The sequence below is a fragment of the Neofelis nebulosa genome, chromosome 17 (genome assembly GCF_028018385.1).
Source record: "Neofelis nebulosa isolate mNeoNeb1 chromosome 17, mNeoNeb1.pri, whole genome shotgun sequence".
Classification (NCBI taxonomy): Eukaryota; Metazoa; Chordata; class Mammalia; order Carnivora; family Felidae; genus Neofelis; species Neofelis nebulosa.
The window spans coordinates 7421100-7440340 of NC_080798.1; the positions used below are offsets into that span (position 1 = coordinate 7421100).

Here is a 19241-nt window from a genome sequence, read left to right on the forward strand (position 1 = left end):
AGCCATTGTCCATCCTCTTGCCAGATCCCTGTTCTCATTTCTTGTATGCCTGTCTTTCAGCCAAGAAATACTGCACTAACCTCTTAACTAGGCTCTTTGCCTCCGGTCTTCTATCTTCTGAGTTCCATAACTACTCCTAGTATGATTTCACTATGTATCATTCTTTGCTTCAAACCTTGCAACAGCTTATCATTCATTCATTCATTCATTCATCCATTCAATTATTCGACAAACATCTTTGAGAGTCTTATATTTTAGGAACCATTCTAGGTGCTGGTGGTTCAAGTAGAAACCAAGACAGACAAGATACCTGTTCTTGTGGAACTTACATTCTAAGGGAGTCAAGATTAAGGCTCCAATGCCTTGTCTTGGCATTCAGGGATGGTCTTTGTGTCTTTTCTCCACCTGGACCTCTGGATACCACTTTTCACTATCTACCTACATATGCCTCAGGTCAGGATACTGAAGTTCAAAGGGTGCAGTGGTGAAAGGTTTCATCCAAAGACATATAGCCACTAAGCATTAAAGTTGGGATTCAATCCATATATGATGGCTCCAAAGCCTGGTGCTCTTTGTATGTATATTCCAGGTTCTGGGCATACAGTAGGGGCTCAAAAGCTACTTCTGGACCATAGTCTCACATTTATTTTTCCTTTCGTTGATATCATCCTAGGCCAGAGCATACTTCTTCTGGTTAACCCAAACAACAGATCATAGAGTTTGCTTGCAAAGATTCTAAGACCAGGTCCCAGAGTAACCCTATTCAATGGAGAACCAGTCAGTGTGAGGGACAGGTAGGGCTTGAGAGGGCTTTGTGAGCTGAGGAGGCTCCAGGGATCCGGGTTTGTTATAGACTCCAGGGTTTCTGGGGTGCCTAAGGATTCCGTGGACTTTGGTAATCCCGCAGATAATGGGGACTCCAGGTAGGCACGTAGTTTTCATAGGCTTCATGAGCTCCACTTTATCTTGCTTTTTCTGGAAGTTTAAGGTAAGCGGTGCTACAGAGCAGGGCAAAGAAAGAAGAATATTGGAATAAGTCGAGAGGTGAGGTATCCAGTGCTTAAATGGACAGAATCCTGTCTCTCCCTATGAGCACAGAATTACAGCAATGTGGAGCAGACATTAGCTTCACCTTTTCTCAGAACCCCATGACTGGAGCCTGCAACCCGTCTTCTCTCAGTGCCCCTCCCTGTGCATTCCTAGCACTGGGAGCCACCCAATGTTCCCCAGACTCTTCTGGGGAGTTCTGCCTGACTTTCCCAGGGAGGGTCAATCCCTTCCTCAACTATAACCCCTGTCCCAGCCCTGTTGCTGCAAGGCTACCTTCCCACCAGCCTGCTTGCTCTCTGAGGACAGGGGCCTGGATCTGACCCATTTCTGAGACCCCGGCATTGCCCAGCATGGAGGTTGGGAGATACTGCAGGATATCTTGGTGGAATTTAACAGCTGCTTGGTTTATCCACAAAGGGACACCAGCTCCAATGCAGGGTTTAAGGAGGGCAGCAGGGCATTTCCAGTCCTCGAGGATTATAAATGGTACATAACAGTGAGGCCTGTCTCTTCCAAGCCCTGCTGAGGATATGGGGTGCAAGGTAAATAAAGACCTTGGCTTTGGTCTGGTCTCCAAGCACTTCAGGCTAACTTGGGCCTGTGGTATCTACAGACCGTGTTTTCTACAATCTGCCAAACACTCAGAGACCAAAGCCTTTGGCTTCCACTCTGATGCCACAAACACTGTTAGGGATTCTTTCAACCCTGTTCTCAATGGGGACTCAGTGTGAAGGGGTGTGTGTGTGTGTGTGTGTGTGTGTGTGTGTACATTGCTGATTCTAATGCCCTTTAAGTTATTTGTCTTAATTTTCATCCTTCTTCCCCTCTCTGGGCCTTGGCTTCACCATCTATAAGATGATTTGCAAGCACATTCTGGCATTCTAGGTGCCCCATAGGACTGATGATGGTAATTCCTTTAAACACTGTATGTGCCTCTCCTCGTGAGTCTTACTGCCATTATGCTGATAGTCTAGACTCCAGACGCAGTGGGTACCCACCAATATCTCACTCTCTGAAGATGGAGTGATTGTGGATTTTTCTGGCTCCTTAGGCTTCAGAGACAGCTTGGGTTCTTGGCATGCTTTGACTTTTGGGCTCTTTCCTGCTTTGACCGCTGAAATTTTCTTTGCCAGCTTCATTCTGATATGTTTCACCCTAAGGAAATGACCCCCCCCCCCCCCCCGATCAGTTTCGGCTCTCTGCCCCCCACTGGGCTCTGGTCTTCACCAGAAGTTCTGGTTTAGAGCTTCAACGACACCACTGGCTTGCTGTGTTATCTGGGACAAGCCACACAGCCTCTCTGGGAATTGGTTCCATCCTCTGTACAATTGGGAAACCTTGCTTATTGGGCTGTGGGGCTCAGATGAGGTCAGCCATGAAAGGGCTTTGCAAACTGTAAAGGATTGTTATTGGTCTTTAGGTGCAGCTGATTATACTTTAAAAATAGCTCCCCGGTTTGCCCTGCCACCTTGTGGCTCTTCTCTCTCACTCCTGATAGCCAGTCGATCCCAAGTGTCCCATCATCTCTCTGACTGCCCTTCATCACTTAAACCCAGCTCAAACTGGGCTCTTTATTATGTAGTCTTCCTGCCTGGCCTCATGCCTCTGGCTCTTGCCCTCTGGTCTGTGTACAGACACCTTGCACTAGGAGCTTTTCTTCCCTGCTTAACACTGTTCCTCGGCTCCCAACTGAGGATCAAGTCCAAGACACTTGGACTGGCCAGAGCCCCCCTTCCCCGCCCCCCCGCCCCCTCTCCCCCCGCTGAAGTCTCTGGCCTGACCTCTGGCAGCTCTGCCCTTCTCACTCTGGGCTTCTAGCCAATACATTTAGCCAAGTTTCGAGAGTCTTTATGAACTAACACCAAGAAGCTTTCTCAACTTCATGTCCAGCCATTTCCCATCACTGTCAATGCATCTGACATTGCACACAGACACCGGCAATTCCTCAAATGTGTCTCTGGGGTCTGCATATGCTACTTTCCACCCAGCAAATGAGCACTCAGCCCCTCAGGGCCGCTTTAGACAGCACCCCGGGGAGCTCCACTGGCTTCTCCGTGGCTGCCACTTCCTCCTTTGCTTTCTCCTTTATGAAATTCACTGAAAGCCTCTGTCCCTTGGGCCTTGTTTGTGGCTGAGCATAGTCCTAAGGGCCCTGGACTGTGGTGACCATGTTTGGTGCCTCCTTCCCTTACCAGACCCAGAGCTCCTTGGGGGCAGGGGTTCTGTCTTTCCCTTTCCCCGCCAGCACCCAGGCCAGGGCCTGCTGGGTACGGTTTTAGCCCTGGTACTCACATGAGTGGGATGAGGCAGAAAAACAGCAGTGAGGCTGCAATGGCTCCATAGACAACACCCTGGATCAGCCCTTTCATGAAAGTCTGGGGAAGAAAAGAACTCTTTCCTGGAAGGAGAGAGCATGTGAGAAAGTCTTCTGTCCTGAAAGCTTGGAGTTGGAGTCCGAGCTCTGCTTCCTCCCCAGCTCACTCCCTCACCCAGATACCGGGCCCCCTCTACCCTCACTTGGCATCAGTAGGATGCTCAAAGCATGGGTTCCATTTTGGTTCTTCCCCTCACAGAGAAGGCTTGTGCTCATTTTTGGCTGCTCTGTCAGGCTGATGGTGCTGATGGCCCAGGGGGCGATTATGGTGGAAGTCACATGGACACTGCTATCCACACTGTTCGCACCCACGGGAGCCCCTCCCATCCACCACTGCACTGAGGGTGTGGGGATGCCATAGAAGGAACAGCTGCACAGAAGAGTCTTCTCCAAGGAGCAAGAAGAATAGAGCAGCCTGGCAGGTGCTGTGGGGAGGGAGGATCAGCAATCAGCAAGCATCCTGACTTCCTTTCTCCACTTCCTCCAGGACCCAGCCTTCTCCTTATTTGTGACTCCCAAAGGAGCTTCCAAAAGACTTTCTGGAAGCCCGGAGGAGCTGGGCTTCACAGACAAGTTCCCCTTCATCCTTTCTCCTCACCTGGCCTCAAAGTGAACGCTGGACCTGACTAATGGCAAGGGAACTTTCTGAGGATCTACATTGCCTCTGAGCCGTTACCTGACCCCCACCTCCACCCCCAGGCTCTTCCTCCCATCCCTCAGGCTCTGCTCCTTCCCAGTTCCATCTGTGATCAATTTCTTCCTCTCTCTCTCTCTTACTGTCCAGATGCTGTTGGGCAAGTCACTTCCCCTTTCTTTATGCTTTCTCAGTTTGGAAAATAGGGGTACTTGCTGAACTGTATCATGCTATCATCGATATAAGAATAAATGCCCTGGAGCACCTGGGTGAATCAGTCGGTTAAGCATCTGACTCTTGATTTTGGCTCAGGTCATGATCTCACGGTTCCTGAGTTCGAGCCCTACACTGAGCTCTGTGCTGACGGTGTGGAGCCTGCTTGGGATTCTCTCACTCCCTCTTTCTCTCTCTCCCCCCAGCAAGTAAATAAACTTAAAAAAAAAAAAAAAAAGAATGAATGCCCTATGGTTGGCAGTGTTCCTAGCTGAGCACATGGTAAAATGTTCCCCATTCAATAAATAGAGCACCTTTCTAGATTTTCTTCTTCCCAGTCCCAAGTGGCCTTTGAGCATTCATCCTAAGCAGAGATTGCTATGGTGTTTTCTGAGTAAGAACATTTGAGCCTGCTTCACTCTACACAGAATGGGTGGGCTATGTTATCCACTTGGTGACTTTCATCGGTTGATAAATAAGGAACAGTCACCCTCTTCAGGGACTTCAAGGAATCAGTTCTTAGCGTTACTGACAAAGCATACGTTGTCACCGGGAGTCGTTTGAGATTACTGGAAGAAAGGGGTAATTTTCTCTTAAAGAGTACCCTTTGATCTTGGACTGTTCATCTGGGTCACATGGAGGCAGGGGGATGAGGAAGTTTCAGGGACTCTCCCCGACTGCTGTCCTCTGGATTATGTATTTTTACCATCTGGGAAAGCGTGACTATGGACAGTGACTGACAGACACAGGAAAACTGACTACCCCTGGGTTTTCCAGCATTTTGTGCTTCTCGTACCTTCAACCTCCTTGGCTGAGTGCCCACCCTCATCCCTAACTCCGCTCCCCGACCCAATCTGCTCTTTGCCCCAGACATCCCCAGCCCTGCCGGGACCCGACACACAGATGTCTAATCCATGTTGGTTATTTGGTACCCTAACCCTTATGTCCTCTTCTCAGACCTCTGCAGCCTAGCTCCCCCCGGTCCTGGCACCTCAGATACCTCCAGCACTGCCCCTCACCCCACTCACCCATCTGCAGCAGCAGTGGTCCTCAGGAAGAGGAGGGGCCCGGGGTCTTTGCCTCAGCTGGCTCTCGCGTCAGAGCCATGTGGTTCAGAAGGGACGAGACAGCAAGTAACTGAAAGGATGTGGGTGGGAGAGCAGAAAGTATTCTTAGCAAGCCAGGGGCTTCTGTTTCTGGTCATCCTGGAGGTCTGTTCATCCTCAGAAGCAGGAATTACATGGGGTGAGACGTTCAAGAGCATCTAGGGACAGGAAGCACCCCGATGACCTCCGGGAGGGGGTGCTCAATGCTGCATCTCCTTCTTTCTCCCCTGGTCTTTCCCTCCCAGACCCAGCCCACTTGGGAGAAACTCAGTTACCATGTCCCTTGGGTTCTCTCTCAAAGCAAATGGGGTTTCATGGAAGAGCTGTGTGCCTCAGAGGCACAGGACCAGTCCAGGTGTTTGGCGTAACCCACAGGAACCATGAGAGGAATTGCCTAGAGCAGGAGCGACTCAGGCCAGGTGGCCAGGGAGGGGTTATGGTCCAGAAGGACAGGCTCTGCATCAACAGCAGTGAGCCGGATGCAGGGCTCTAACTCACGAACCATGAGATCACGACCTGAGCTGAAGTCAGATACTCAACTGACTGAGCCGCCAGGTGCCCCAAGGATGGGACAACCTTAACAGATCCTTTGGGAAAATGGGAATGGACAAGAATTCCTACCTCTGATAGGAGAAGTTCCAAACCTCCTTGCTTTGCAAATGAGATTCTCCACAATTTTGCCTCACCTTTGCTGTTCCTCCCTGCGCCTTTTTCAACATTTTCCACACCAAAGGGAAAGTGCTGCCTTCTCCAGTGTTCACCTTACACATCCGTCCCCCTTTCACAGCTTTTCCTCTGGCAACTCTGCTCCGCCCACCTTCAAATCCTACTCCAGTTTCAAAGCTGAGTTGAGTGCCACTTCCTGCATGCAGCCTCTCCTGATCTCCCTGCCCGGTCAAAAGTGCAGAAATCTCTCCCCTTTCCAGAAGGACCCAGTTATTTCCTTTGTTGTTTCTTGAGGAAGGAGTCACTTTTTCCCTCCTAGTAGAGTTATTTGTTTTTATGCAGCCAAACAACAACTCCTTATCCTGCTCTTCATTACTAACAAACCCAACTTTGTTTAGCGGTGCGTTGTTGCAAGTTAAAGCACTACTTTGTCCTCCTTTGCAGGTAACCTGGGGCACATGACATTGTTTTATTGGAAGTGGGCTGAGGATTCCCGGGAAAGTCTTCCTTTCCTGATATTGTCATTTCTTTCCTCCTTGTCGCTTTCTTCTCCTTCCTCCCTAGAATATGGATGTGATCCTGGAGGTAGAGCAGCCATTTGGCAGCCATGAGGTAACCACGAGGATGAACGCCACTCATGAAGGATATATTCTAGCAGAATAGTTTGAGGAGCCCAGTCCCTGATGGCCTTGTGTTACTGCTACACCAGCTCTGCACAGCCTATCTCTGTTCATCTCTTTGGATGAGGAAGACAAATTTTTATTTGGTTAGGTCATTCTAGTTGGGAAACTAACACAATATCTTAGTAAAGAATCTACCTGAGACTGAGCCCTTTAAGGGAAGGCCCTACATCAAACAGACCTTTGTGACCTCAGAAGAGCTTAGAAAATGACCTTGCTTAGGGTGCCTGGGTGGCTCAGTCTGTTAAGCATCTGACTCTTTCTGTTTTTTAAGTTTATTTATTTTGAAAGAGAGAGAGAGGGAGGGGCAGAGAGAGAGAGAGAGAATCCCAAGGAGGCTGCACGTGGGCAGCTCGGAGCCCAATGTGGGGCTCGCTCTCACAAACTGTGAGATTGTGACCTGAGCTGAAATCAAGAGATGGACACTTAAACTGAGCCCCCCAGGCACCCAAGGGTCTGACTTTTGATCTTGGCTCAGGTCATGATCTCACAGTTTGTGAGAGCGAGCCCTGTGTCAGGCTCTGTACTGACAGTGCAGAGGCTACTTGGGATTCTCTCTCTCCCTCTCCATCTGCTCCTCCCCACTCAAAATAAATAAGTAAACATGAAAAAAGAAAGAAAGAAAGTGACCTTGTTTGGTAGTCACTGACAACATGTTCAACTGTCAGTTTTATCTTTTGTGAAATTATCCCCCCCTTTTTAAAATAAAGCATTGACTTAAGAGCAGGGGCCCTGGATTTGAGTACCGATTATATAAGCTATGTCACTGATTCACTGGAGGACCACAGACGAGTCCTTTCCCTCTTTGGGCCACGAGTCCTCCATTTCTGCACAAATTCCTGGAAAAGGCAGGATGAGGGGATGTGTCCCTAGTCTACAATACCTTGTGGCAGACACTTCTGGCTTCTGACCCAACAGGTATCCCAGCACCATCATCCCCGTTGCCTCTACTACAGAGCCTTAAAACAACAAATATTAATGTTCCCAGGTTCCCTTACATGAATGTCCTGGTAGTCAGGTGACACAGTTTTGGTCAAGGAAAGAAAAAAACCTTTCCAACCACATTGATATTTTACTGTTCAGAAAGGTCACTTAAACCTAGAAGGGAAAAAGAAAGCAAAACCCTAAAATTGAACACAAACGAGATCTAGTAAACAAATGAAAACAATGATAACAGAACCATTCTGGAAGAATGTCTCTTTCAAGTAACCTTTGAACACAGTGCTCTGACTCTACTGTCTTGAGGGAGACAAAGAGAGTTATCAATACAAACCCTTGGCTTTAAAGAACAAATGCTATTTCCATATTCTGTTCATTGAAAGAGCCTAGAAGCAATGACATATCCCTAGTGATAAACACGCCTAGCACCTATATCTTGGCTTCTAAACAATATCCATCATTGGGCTGGAGCCTGCATAAACCAGCTTTAAAAAGCTGATTATTAAATTTTCAAAAATGTTACAAGCTGGTTGTCAAACACGGCCATTATTAAAAATTAAATTATATAAACTTATAAACAAATTATATTAAAAGCAAAGATGATAATCACTCGAAACTGATTACTCCCTAATTTTTCTAGTGCATTTTACTGTTATCTGTGTCCTTGAGATTATTTGCATCTATTGTACCTGTATGATGGAAATACCACATTAACGGTGTGCTATTGTATCTCTTCCTAACTCTATGTGATGGTGGTAGCTTGAAACTACCTCCAGTGAGAGTGTCTACACAGCAGAGGTTGGTAATACTACAATTCAGGGCTTCTTTTTCCCTTTGGAGATCTGGCTAGTAAATATTTACTAGCATTCCATTGCTAGTATTTCCCACTCAAAGGAACCCCTTCATGTTGGAACAGCCTTCCATAAACCAAGCAGCTCTTTGTTGGTCAACTGAGAGCTATTCACTGTCACCACCCAAGTGGCAATAGGATCTGGCAGCTCCTCGGGTGGAAAAGGAGGGGAAAGAGGCCATCTGCTCCCTAATATGATGACTACCTCCTCACATTCCCATGGTACCAGGTTCCCCTATAAACCATTTCCATTTTATTACAGAACTCTTCTGGGCACGGTCTTCCTTATTATCGTGTTTATCCAAATTACCAAAGATGTCATGGATATTTCAGGTTTCAGGATTATTGTACTTCCCTCCGTCCTGTGGGCATTTTCAATCAAAGCTCAATAGCCAGCTAGTTGTCTGTCTCAAATGGAAATTTCCTGATTAAAAAAAGAAAAATCCCAGTGGTTGCCACTGGGTGGTGCTGGCTGGCTTTTGCCATAAACTGCAGTCTGCATAGACTGCCAAGACTTCACTCTAGTGGTTTTATGGGTAGGAGCTGGCCATATTCCCAAATGTAGAATGTGTGCCATCCAAAATCCAAATCAATCAAACGCTGGGTTTCTGACATGTTTTTTTTTTTTTTTTCCTCACCAGATATCCTATATTCTTCAAATTAACAACCTGTGTGGGCCTGGGCAATTTTATTGGTTCCCATTTAGCATATACTGGCTGAAGGGAGGATTTACATGCCTCCTATTTCATAATACTAGGTAAGGGAGGTGTTTCCCAGTCAGACACGGTATGTACTTACATTCAGATAAAGGAGGAGACACAATGGCTTTACATAAAATCTGTTCAAGTATTCTATTTTTCATCTAAACAAACCCTCACTTTAACTCCTTCAATCCCTCTATTCCCATATCTTCCCAACCTAACTATAACTCCCACTAGCCTCCAGCTTAAGGAGTCCCAGAAACATCTCTTCTCCTGACCATTTTACCACTAATGTGCATGTGGCTTTGAGTCTCCAGATAGGCATGGAGCCAAAGAACTGAGGACCTTTTATTTACTTTCTTAAAAATTAAAAAAAAAGTTTTTATTTATTTTTGAGAGAGAGAGACAGACAGACAGACAGAGCACAAGCAGGGGAGGGGCAGAGAGAGAGGGAGACACAGAATCCAAAGCAGGCTCCAAGATCCAAGCTGTCAGCACAGAGCCTGATGCGGGGCTCAAGCTCGTGAACTGTGATATTGTGACCTGAAATCAGACGCTTAACCGATTAAACCACCTAGGTGCCCCAATCGTCATCTTTTTTTAAAAGAATACTTATTTATTTTGAGAGAGCGAGCACGAGTTGGGGAGGGGCCACCCAAGAACCCCTGACCAATCATTACCTTGATTAGGTCATGGGACCATCACCTCAAGCCATTTGAAGTTCAGGTCCCATTGTCATATTTGCCTTTGGACTTTTGAAATTCCTTGAAACTAGGGTAACTAGAACAGATTTTATTAGGATCCTTCAAAGTTGGGGGGGAGGTATCTGAGTCTCCCCCTGGTTCTACCCAAACTCCAAAAGCATTGCACTCAGACCTTTGTTTTGATCCCATCAATTTCCATTTTATTCATTTATTTTATTTTTTTAATGTTTATTTTTGAGAGAGAAAGAGACAGAGACAGAGCGCTAGTGGCGGAGGGGCAGAGAGAGAGAGAGAGAGAGAGAGAGAGAGAGACAGAAAGAGAGAGACAGAATCTGAAGTAGGTTCCAGGCTCTGGTCTGTCAGCACAGAGCCTGATGTGGGGCTCAAACCCACAAACTGCAAAATATTGACCTGAGCCAAAGTTGGACAGTTAACTGAGCCACCCAGGCGCCCTGATTCATAACTATTTAAAGATTTTTCTCTCTGTTGGGATGAGTCCCTTTGACACTCCCTTCATCTTTCTCCGTTCTCTTGTGAATCACTCACTCTAATTTTCTTTGCTACCTATTGTTCCAACATGACTTTTCCCTTTAGTAGCAGCCCTAAGGCAGCAGCCATAGCTCAGACTGAACAGAACCCAAGCTTGGACCAGCGTTAGGATCCACTCCAGCTCTTTTCTTTTCTTTCATTATAGCTCTTACAGGTAAAAGCAACCAAGGAATTGTTATATTTGGCTGGTTTCTTGAGATTTTGAATTTCCTTATGCACCTAGTGAATCAATTCCTTCAGAGTTGGATCCATAATTTAAAAAGAAACACTGGTAACTTTAACTTCCTGTAACTAATTGCAGAACAGTTGCATTTTCATGCCCATGAGTGACTTTAGGGACATGTAGGAATGAAAGTTTCATCATCCCCTGATTTCACATCTTTGTTCTTCCCAAACCATATGTTTCACTGAGTCAGGTTCTCGCAAATCTCATTTCTGAGGCCAACTGCAAAGTTAGGGAACAGTTCCAAAAAGATGGCCCCACTTCTGACACCAACTGCAGATTTCAGAGGTCTCTAAAACCACCCTCACTTCTAACACCAATTGCAAGTGTTAGGGTCCCCATGACCACTCATAGGTTCGATAATTCACTAGAAATATTCACAGAATTCCGGAAAGCTGTTATACTCATGGTTATTATTTATTACAACTGAAGGATTCGTATTAAAATCTAGCCAGGGAAGAAGCACATAGGGCAGAGTCCAGGAAAGTTCCAACCAGAGTTTCCAGCTGTCCTCTCCCTGTGGAGTCATGGACAGTATAACTCATATTTCCTGGTGATGATGTGCGACAATATGCATGGAATATGACAACCTGAGAAGTTCACCCAAGCCTGTGTCCACAGTTTTTATTGGGCCTTCATCACATGGGCCCGACTGACTGCTCCCAGTCAGTCCCATCACATGGGCTTGGGTCTCCGTCTCTAGCTCCTTCTGAAGTTGAGCTGGTACCACATGATCCAAAGACCTTAAATCACATTGTTACATGATCTGGTGTGGCCGGCCCCTGCCTTGAATCACATTTTCAGACTATTCAGTGTGATGCAAGGCCCCCAGGCAAACAAAGACACTCCTGTCAGGCATGGCATCCTAGGGGCTTAGATATTATTTCCCAGAAGCCAAGGGCGAAGGCCAGATCTTTCTTCAAGCTGGGTTAAATACCTTACCACAAAGAATGATAAATGCCAAATCCAGGGTAGCAGTAATTTCTAGGTTTGAGTGGGAAATGTTTCTGGGGAAAGGCTATATAAGAGGTATAACACACATTCCTTTTATACCATTTTCACACCTTTCAATATGTCTGAAATATTTCACAATATTTAAATGAAAATCTGATCATTTGTCATTTATGTAAAAGCTTTATATATGTGGATTACATGAAAATATGTATGTTCACACATAATAGTTATATGTTCATATATAGCACATTCATAAATGCACAAACATAAATGAAACAAAGATCTGGAAAGATACATAATAAGCTGGTACCAGTACTTACCTATGGGTAGAGCAGTGATAAGAGGAAAGATGAAGTAGGATTTTCAGTTTTTATTCTATACACGTTGGCATTGTTTGACACGTAAGTTTGCATTCATGTATTACATTGGGGAACAAATTCTTTTCATAAAGATGAATTAGTAAATGAAAACAAAGACAGGATTGCATAATTAGACCATAATGAAATGTTGAAAATCTTTGACTGAGATAAATATTTATTTATGTACTAATACCTGCCAATTCCACCTGTACATCATCTCATTTACTACTCCCAAGAACCCGAGAGACTGAATATACAATGTCCATACCATATATGGCCCTCACACCTCAACTGTATGACATGACTCTGATCCTCACTTTGCAGCATCAAATACAAGAAGCCAAACCACAACCTCTGTGGCAATCGACCCAGTACAGTCAGAACTTGGTCAATGAATGCTAGCTTCCCTGTTTTTTGCCCCTGCTTCCAGCTCAGAACCAACCAAAGAAAGTAGACTCTGCTCCCCAATTCAACCACATAAGATACCCCCACTCTTTCTTTCTTTCTTTCTCTTTCTTTCTTTCTTTCTTTCTTTCTTTCTTTCTTTTTCTTTTGAGAGCAAGAGGGGCAGAGGAAGAGAGAGAGAGGGAGAGAATCTTAATCTTAAGCCGGTGTGGAGCCTGACGTGGGGCTTGATTCCATAACTCTGGGATCGTGACCAGAGCCGAAACCAAGAGTCAGACGCTCAACTGACTGAGCCACCCAAGTGCCCCTAAATTGCCCCCACTTGAATTAGCTAACCTCCAGCTTCCCCATGATAACACTCTCCTGTCAGACCCTATCTGAAACTCTTTTTCCCACTATGCTGCCTCCCTTTGAGTTGTTGCCACATGCAAGTGATGGTGGCTGACTCTCCTGTTACAGCTCTGAATAAGCAACTTTTTTGTTCTCACTTGGGTAGTCTTCGCTTATTTCCAGGAACCCTGAGGAATTAAGTCTTACAAAGGCCTCTTTATGGAGGAGGAAACTGAAGCGCAAGGTGGTAAGTGATTTCCTTAAATAAGTTAGAGATGGGTCTAAAAGTCAAGTTCTGGGGCGCCTGGGTGGCTCAGTCGGTTGAGCGTCCGACTTCGGCTCAGGTCATGATCTCAAGGTTTGCGAGTCTGGGCCCCGCGTTGGGCTGTGTGCTGACAGCTCAGAGCCTGGGTTCTGCTTCGGATTCTGTGTCTCCTTCTCTCTCTGCCCCTCCTCTGCTCATGCTCTGTCTCTCTCTGTCTCAAAAATAAATAAAACATTTTTTAAAAATAAAATAAAATAAAATAAAACTTAAGTTCCTCTTGCTCCACACCAACCTCCCAAGGAGCAGAAAAATGTTTATAAACTACCTACATTCTTTGGCCAACGGGCAACAGAGCAAGGGTAGAAAGTAATATTAACAGTTTAAACATCCTTGCTCTCATCTCAGAAAAATAAAATAAAAACCAATCACCTAAAACTTAGGAAACATGTCTCTAAACCAAATGAACTACCACCTAGGAAGAAATCAAGAGTCGAAAGCTCAGAGTCCTTTGTGACTGACGACCCTCTTTTCTCTCATGGCCTGCAGCCATGTCGGAAAATCCTGTGGGCACCGATTTCAAAATACACTCAAAATCTCACCACTTCCAGTCACCTCCACTGCTGTCACCCTGGCCCGAGACACCAGGCTCACTCACCCAGATGGCTGCAGGAACCGACTCACTGGCCTTGCTGCTCTACCTTAGTCCCTGTCCATTTTATTCCCTGTGCTGTGGCCAGAGGGAACCTATCAACACTTCAGTAACATCCTGCCCCTTCTCTGCTTGAAATTCTCCAGTGCCTCTCATCGCCCCCCAGGTATAAGCCAAAGTTCTGCACGAGGTAGCCCCTCTCCCTTTACTTCTCTGACCTCACCTCCTGCCACTCTACGGAGGCTCTGCTCTCTACTTCAAAGCGCAGTCTGGGGGCACCTGGGTGGCTCAGTCGGTTAAGCACCTGACTCTTGGTTTCAGCTCAGGTCACGATCCCACAATCTCACGGTTTGTGAGATCGAGCCCTGCGTCAGGCTCTGCGCTGACAGCCTGGAGCCTGTTTGGGATTCTCTCTCTGCCCCTCCCCTTCTCCCTCTCTCTCTCTCTCTAAAAACAAATAAACTAAAAAAAAAAAAAGTACAGTCTGCTTCCTCTAATGAGTCTCAAGAAGCACATTCCTTAGTGGTGGCACTCTCACTCATTCTCTCTAGCAACCAACATTATGAGCACCTTGTTTACGCCAGGCACTGTTTTAGGGAAAGGGAATTAAACAAGAATGAGACAATCCCTGTCTTCATTCTAGAAGGGAGGGAAGGCAGACAATGAATGAGTTGGCAATCAAGACAATTTGATAGCTAGGAAGTACCATGAAGAAAAATAATGTTAGGATAATAGGATAGCGGGTTATGGGATGGGGGGGTGGGCAATGGAGAAACAGCTTAGGTAGAGTGGTCAGAGAAAGCCTCTTTGAGGAAGTGACATTTGAGCAGATCCCCAGAGGGAGGAAATCCATATCTGCTCCCTTTTTGCATTGCCAATATATTCCCCCCCTTCTCTGATTTAAAACCACATTTGGGGGCGCCTGGGTGGCTCAGTCAGTTAGGTGTCTGACTTCGGCTCAGGTCATGATCTCGTGATTCGTGAGCTCGAGCATGTGACGGGCTCTGTGCTGACAGCTCAGCCTGGAACCTGCTTCCGAATCTGTGTCTCCCTCCCTCTCTGCCCCTACCCCCCCTCCCCCACACACACTCTGTCTCTGTCTCTCAAAAATAAACATTAAAAAACAAACAAGCAAACCGCATTTGGATGTTGGAATGAGCCCTGTCTGGGTCCAGGCCCAGGCTTTGCTAGTAAATCACTGAATAACCTTGGTCAAATATTTTCTCCTCTAGTTTTCCTTTGATTTCCTCATCTGTAACATGAGTGCCTTTTCTGATTTGAGGTGTAGTGATCCATCTAGCTCTAAAATTCTGATTTCTTCTTGCTTTTCTCCTGCAAGGCTTTAGAGATACAGGGATGACTCCTCATGCACCCTCTTTTTTTCCTCCCCCGTATACCTCCCTTTGCTCATCCTTTCTCCTCTTCATTTTACCTTTGGCTCTGGTTCCAAGGGCTCCAGGATATTTTTCCTCCTCAGCACACTTCCGACCGTGTATGTGCTTGGCAGAGTCTAAATGCTACAAACGGCTTTTCCGACTTGCTGCGGGAAGCACCCCACTTTTGGACGACTGGCCTACTTATGCTGACTGGAAAGCTGATTTTCTAGGGACACCAAGGACAAACAGTGAAACTGATTAACCCGCTTACACTCGGGATAACCGTGGGACTAATGACTGAACGCCTCACAGGGGGGATTAATTTATTAAGAGACGGATTCAGAGGGAGCATAATTAACAGATGAGCAGGGCAGTCTACCAAGTGGGTGGATTATCAGATTCACTGATTAATTGGTTTGCAAGGGGACTACCTTTTTGACTCATAAGGACGTTAATCTGATCCTTAATCAACAGACCGCTTGGTGGGCTTATTAGACCGGTGACCCCCCTGGCTGCCCTTGAGGCCGACCCGGTAACCGACTTGGTGGCGGGCTGAATGCAGACAGGCTCCTGGTGAACTGAGCCTCCCCAGACGAGCAATTCAGAAGTAGTCTCTGTCCCACCGACAGGCTCCAGGGGGCCTCTCAGGTTGGAGAGCCGTCCTGGCACCCAACCGACCCCCCCAGTGACTGCCAAGCCCAGGGCCGTCTGACTGCCAGAGAAGCCCTGCGTTATGGAAGCCCAGTTGGCAGTTCCAACGCGCCAGGCCGCGCGTTCAACGGTAGCCAGGAAAGAGAAGAGGCCAGGAGAGGGCGCCCGACGCCAGCCGGCTTCTGTCGGTGGCACGGGGAAGGTCGGAGGGCAGCATGAGTCCCCTGATCCCGCCTTCCAGCCTTGCATGGGGCGTGTCTACCCTGCAGCCAGTCACCGGCTGCATGGGCGTATCCCGCAGCCAATCAGCGGCTGCACGTGCCTTTCCGCCGCAGCCAATCAAGGAGGCTGCTGAAGCTTGGCAACCCCCAGAAACAGTCTTGACGACTTGAACCGGTTGTGGTGGGAATGTGGGTGCCCGTTTTCCTTTTAGAGAGGCCTTTCTTCATGATGCTAATGAAAACTCTTCTACCCTGCCTGATTCTGCTGGCTCAAGCTCCTCGTTGCGCTCATGAAACACTTTCTTAGCCATTAAACATTTTCACGGGTCGCCTGATTGGCTCAGACAGGTGGAGCATCCACTCTTGATCTAGGGGGTGTGAGTTGGAGCCCCACGCTGGAGGTAGATATTACCTAAAAATAAAATCTTTTTTTTTTTTTTTTTCAGGACTGCCTGGGTGGCTCAGCCGGTTGAGCCTCCTACTCTTGATTTCTACTGGTCATGATCTCACCGTTAGTGGGTGGGTTAGAGCCCTGTCTGTGGCTCTGTGTTGGCAACGGGAGCCTGCCTGGGATTCTCTCTCTCCCTGTCTCTCTGCCCCTCACCTGCTTGCGTGCTGTCTCCGTCTCTCAAAAATAAATAAAAACATTAAAATTTTTTTTAAAAAAAACTGGGGCGCTTGGGTGGCTCAGTCCGTTAAGTGTCCGACTTTGGCTCAGGTCATGATCTCACGGTGCGTGGGTTGGAGCCCCCATCCAGCTCTGTGCTGAACGCTTGCTCAGAGCCTGGGGCCTGCTTCAGATTATGTGTCTCCTCTTTCTGCCCCTCCTCCACTCATGCTCTGTCTCACTCTGTCTTTCAAAAATACATAAATGTAAAATTAAAAATAAATAAAAGTAAATAAATAGAGTTACCGTATTTGTTGTTGAGTTGTAGGACCTTCTTTTATTATCTGTTAATCCTTTATCAGATATCTGATTTGCAAATGTTTTTTTCCATTCTGTGGATTGCTTTTTCACAATGTCATAAGTGTCATTAGATGCACGAAAATTTTCAATTCTCATGAAGTCCAATTTATCTACTTTGTTGCCTGAGTTATGGTGCCATATCTAAAGGATATTGGTCTGTAGTTTCATTTTCTTGTAGTGTCTTTGTCTGGCTTTGGTATCAGGATAAAGTTCGTCTCATAGAATGAGTTAGGAAGTGTTCCCTCCTCTTTGATTTTTTGGAAGAGTTTGAGAAGGGGTGGTATTAATTCTTTATTTATTATATTTTTCTAAAGATTTTATTTTTAAGTAATCTCTACAGCCAAAGTAGGGCTTGAGCTTGCAACCCTGAGATCAAGAGCCACACGCTCTACCAACTGAGCAAGCCAGGTGTCCCTAATTCTTCTTTAAATGTTTGTTAGAACTCACCCATGAAACCATGTGGTCCTGAGATTTTCTTTGTTGGAAGGTTTTTGATTCCTGATTCAATCTTACTAGTTATAGGTCTATCAGATTTTTTATTTCTGATTGAGTCCTGCTAGCTTGTGTGTTTCTAGGAACGTGTTCATTTACCTAGGTTACCCAATTTGTTGGTGTACAATTGATCATAGTACTCTCATAATCTTTTAAAAATATTTCTTAGTTGATCTAGCTAAAAGTTGGCCAATTTTGTTGATCTCTTCAAAGAACCAATTTTTGGTCTTGTTGACTTTCTTTATTGTTATCTATTTCATCATCTCCATTATAATTTTTATTATTTTGTTCCTTCTGCTAGCTTGGGGCTTAGTCCATTTTTCTTTGTCTTCCTTAATATGTGAAGTTAGGCAGTTTATTTGAAATCCTTCTTCCTTTTTAACATAAGCATTTACAGCTTTATATTTCTCTCTGAGCACTGCTTTCACTGCATCCCATGAATTTTGGCAGGCTGTATTTTAGTTTTCATTTGTCTGCAGTATTTTCTGGTTTTCCTTGTGATTTCTTCGTTGATCAAATGGTTGCTTAGGAGCCTGTTGTTTTGATTTCCACATATTTGTGAGTTTTCCAGTTTTCCTTCTTATCATCAATTTCTAGTTTTGCTCCACAGTGATCAGAAAAGATGCTTTGCATCATTTCCATCTTTTCAGATTCATTCAGACTAGTTTTGTAGCAAGAGGAGTCCTTCCCCTTTTGCAACAGTCTCCTTTTCTTATGGCAATAATCCTTTTGAACAAAGTCTTGCTTTGTCTAAATCCAGGTTCATTTTTTTTTTTTAATGTGGCAGACTGAAGGATGAAGTCCAGCCTCCTCAGCCTGGAGACAGGGCCCTTGGAGAGCAGACTCCAGCCGGAGTTTTGAGGAGGAAATTAATCTTGTCTCTTTCACCCCAGGTTACAGCTAGTGCAGACTGTCTGCTCTTGCCCAAAAGCTACCAGGTCATCTCCCACTTCCTTGTGCCTGATGTTATCACTCCCCGGGCTGCTTTTCCTCTTCTCTGCTTGGCCAACTCCTGCTTGCCCCTCAAGGTGTGGCTTAAAAGTGGTTTCCTCTGAAAAGCTTTCTCTTTTTTTCTTTTTCTTCTTTTCTTAAATAAATAAAGTTTATTTATTTTGGGAGAGAGAGAAAGACAGCATGCGTGGGGGAGGGGGGGGGAGAGAGAGAGAGAGAGAGAGAGAGAGAAAATCCTAAGTAGACTCTGCACCATCAGCGCAGAGCCCAGTACAGGGCTTGAACCCATGAACTGTGAGATTATGACCTGAGCCAAAATTGAGAGTTGGACACTTAACTGACTGAGTCACCCACCCGCACTTGGAAAGCTTTTTCTAACCCTTTTCCCACCCCTGAGGCAGAGGTCAGAGCTTTTGCCCTTGGGTCCTCAGACCATGGGCTCTGCTTATCTGTTTAATATCCCACGTCCATCTTTATAGGAGCCTCATCACACTGTGGTTTTTTTTTAAGTTTATTTATTCGTTTTGAGAGAGAGTGTGCCTATAAGTGGGAGAGAGGCACACACACACACACACACACACACACACACACACAGACGGACAGACAGACAGAGTCCCAAGCAGGCTCCACTCTGTCATTGCAGATCCTGATGTGGTGCTCAAACTCACAAGATCATGACCTAAGTCAAAGTTGGACACTGAAAACCTGAGCCACCCAGGAGCCCCCACACTGTGCTTTAATAGGTTGCATATTTCTGTCTCTTCCCCAAACCCTGAACTTGAGCTTTTCTGAGGCAGGAACTGTATGTATCTTCTTCCTCTTGGAAGAAGTGTTCCCATCATATAATGGGCATGCAGCGAAAGTGTAGAGAACAAAGAGATGGAGAGAAAAGCAAGGATTTCCCAAGGTTCCCCTTGTGAATGTGATGTAAA

The 19241-nt window shown here is 46.0% G+C and overlaps 1 protein-coding gene across 5 annotated transcripts; it reads right to left on the reverse strand.

Annotated features, from left to right (window-relative positions):
- Nucleotides 1-235: 235 nt before the first annotated feature.
- On the reverse strand, nucleotides 236-15855 carry LOC131499926 (SIGLEC family-like protein 1). 5 transcript variants are annotated; one of them, XM_058708519.1, is made up of 7 exons: nucleotides 15557-15855; nucleotides 15084-15253; nucleotides 5300-5408; nucleotides 3568-3849; nucleotides 3343-3448; nucleotides 2049-2205; nucleotides 236-998 (listed from the first exon to the last, which is right to left on the reverse strand). In XM_058708519.1, the coding sequence occupies exons 3-7, from the start codon at nucleotides 5301-5303 to the stop codon at nucleotides 984-986; spliced, it is 564 nt and encodes a 187-aa protein (XP_058564502.1). In that variant the 5' UTR covers nucleotides 5304-5408; nucleotides 15084-15253; nucleotides 15557-15855; the 3' UTR covers nucleotides 236-983. The 5 variants fall into 5 exon arrangements, with proteins under 5 accessions (XP_058564502.1, XP_058564501.1, XP_058564503.1 ...); XM_058708518.1 differs by lacking the exon at nucleotides 15557-15855 and adding an exon at nucleotides 11964-12082 and having other exon boundaries at nucleotides 15084-15550; XM_058708520.1 differs by lacking the exon at nucleotides 15557-15855 and adding an exon at nucleotides 15459-15536.
- Between the last annotated feature and the right edge of the window lie 3386 nt (nucleotides 15856-19241).

Excerpts from the sequence above, each read along its gene's own strand:
- LOC131499926 (XM_058708519.1), bottom strand. Across the intron at positions 3,449-3,567 it reads GAGCATCCTACTGATGCCAA|GAAAGAGTTCTTTTCTTCCC; the intron begins GTGAGGGTAGAG and ends CTCTCCTTCCAG. Across the intron at positions 2,206-3,342 it reads TTCTGCCTCATCCCACTCAT|GGTGAAACATATCAGAATGA; the intron begins GTGAGTACCAGG and ends TCATTTCCTTAG.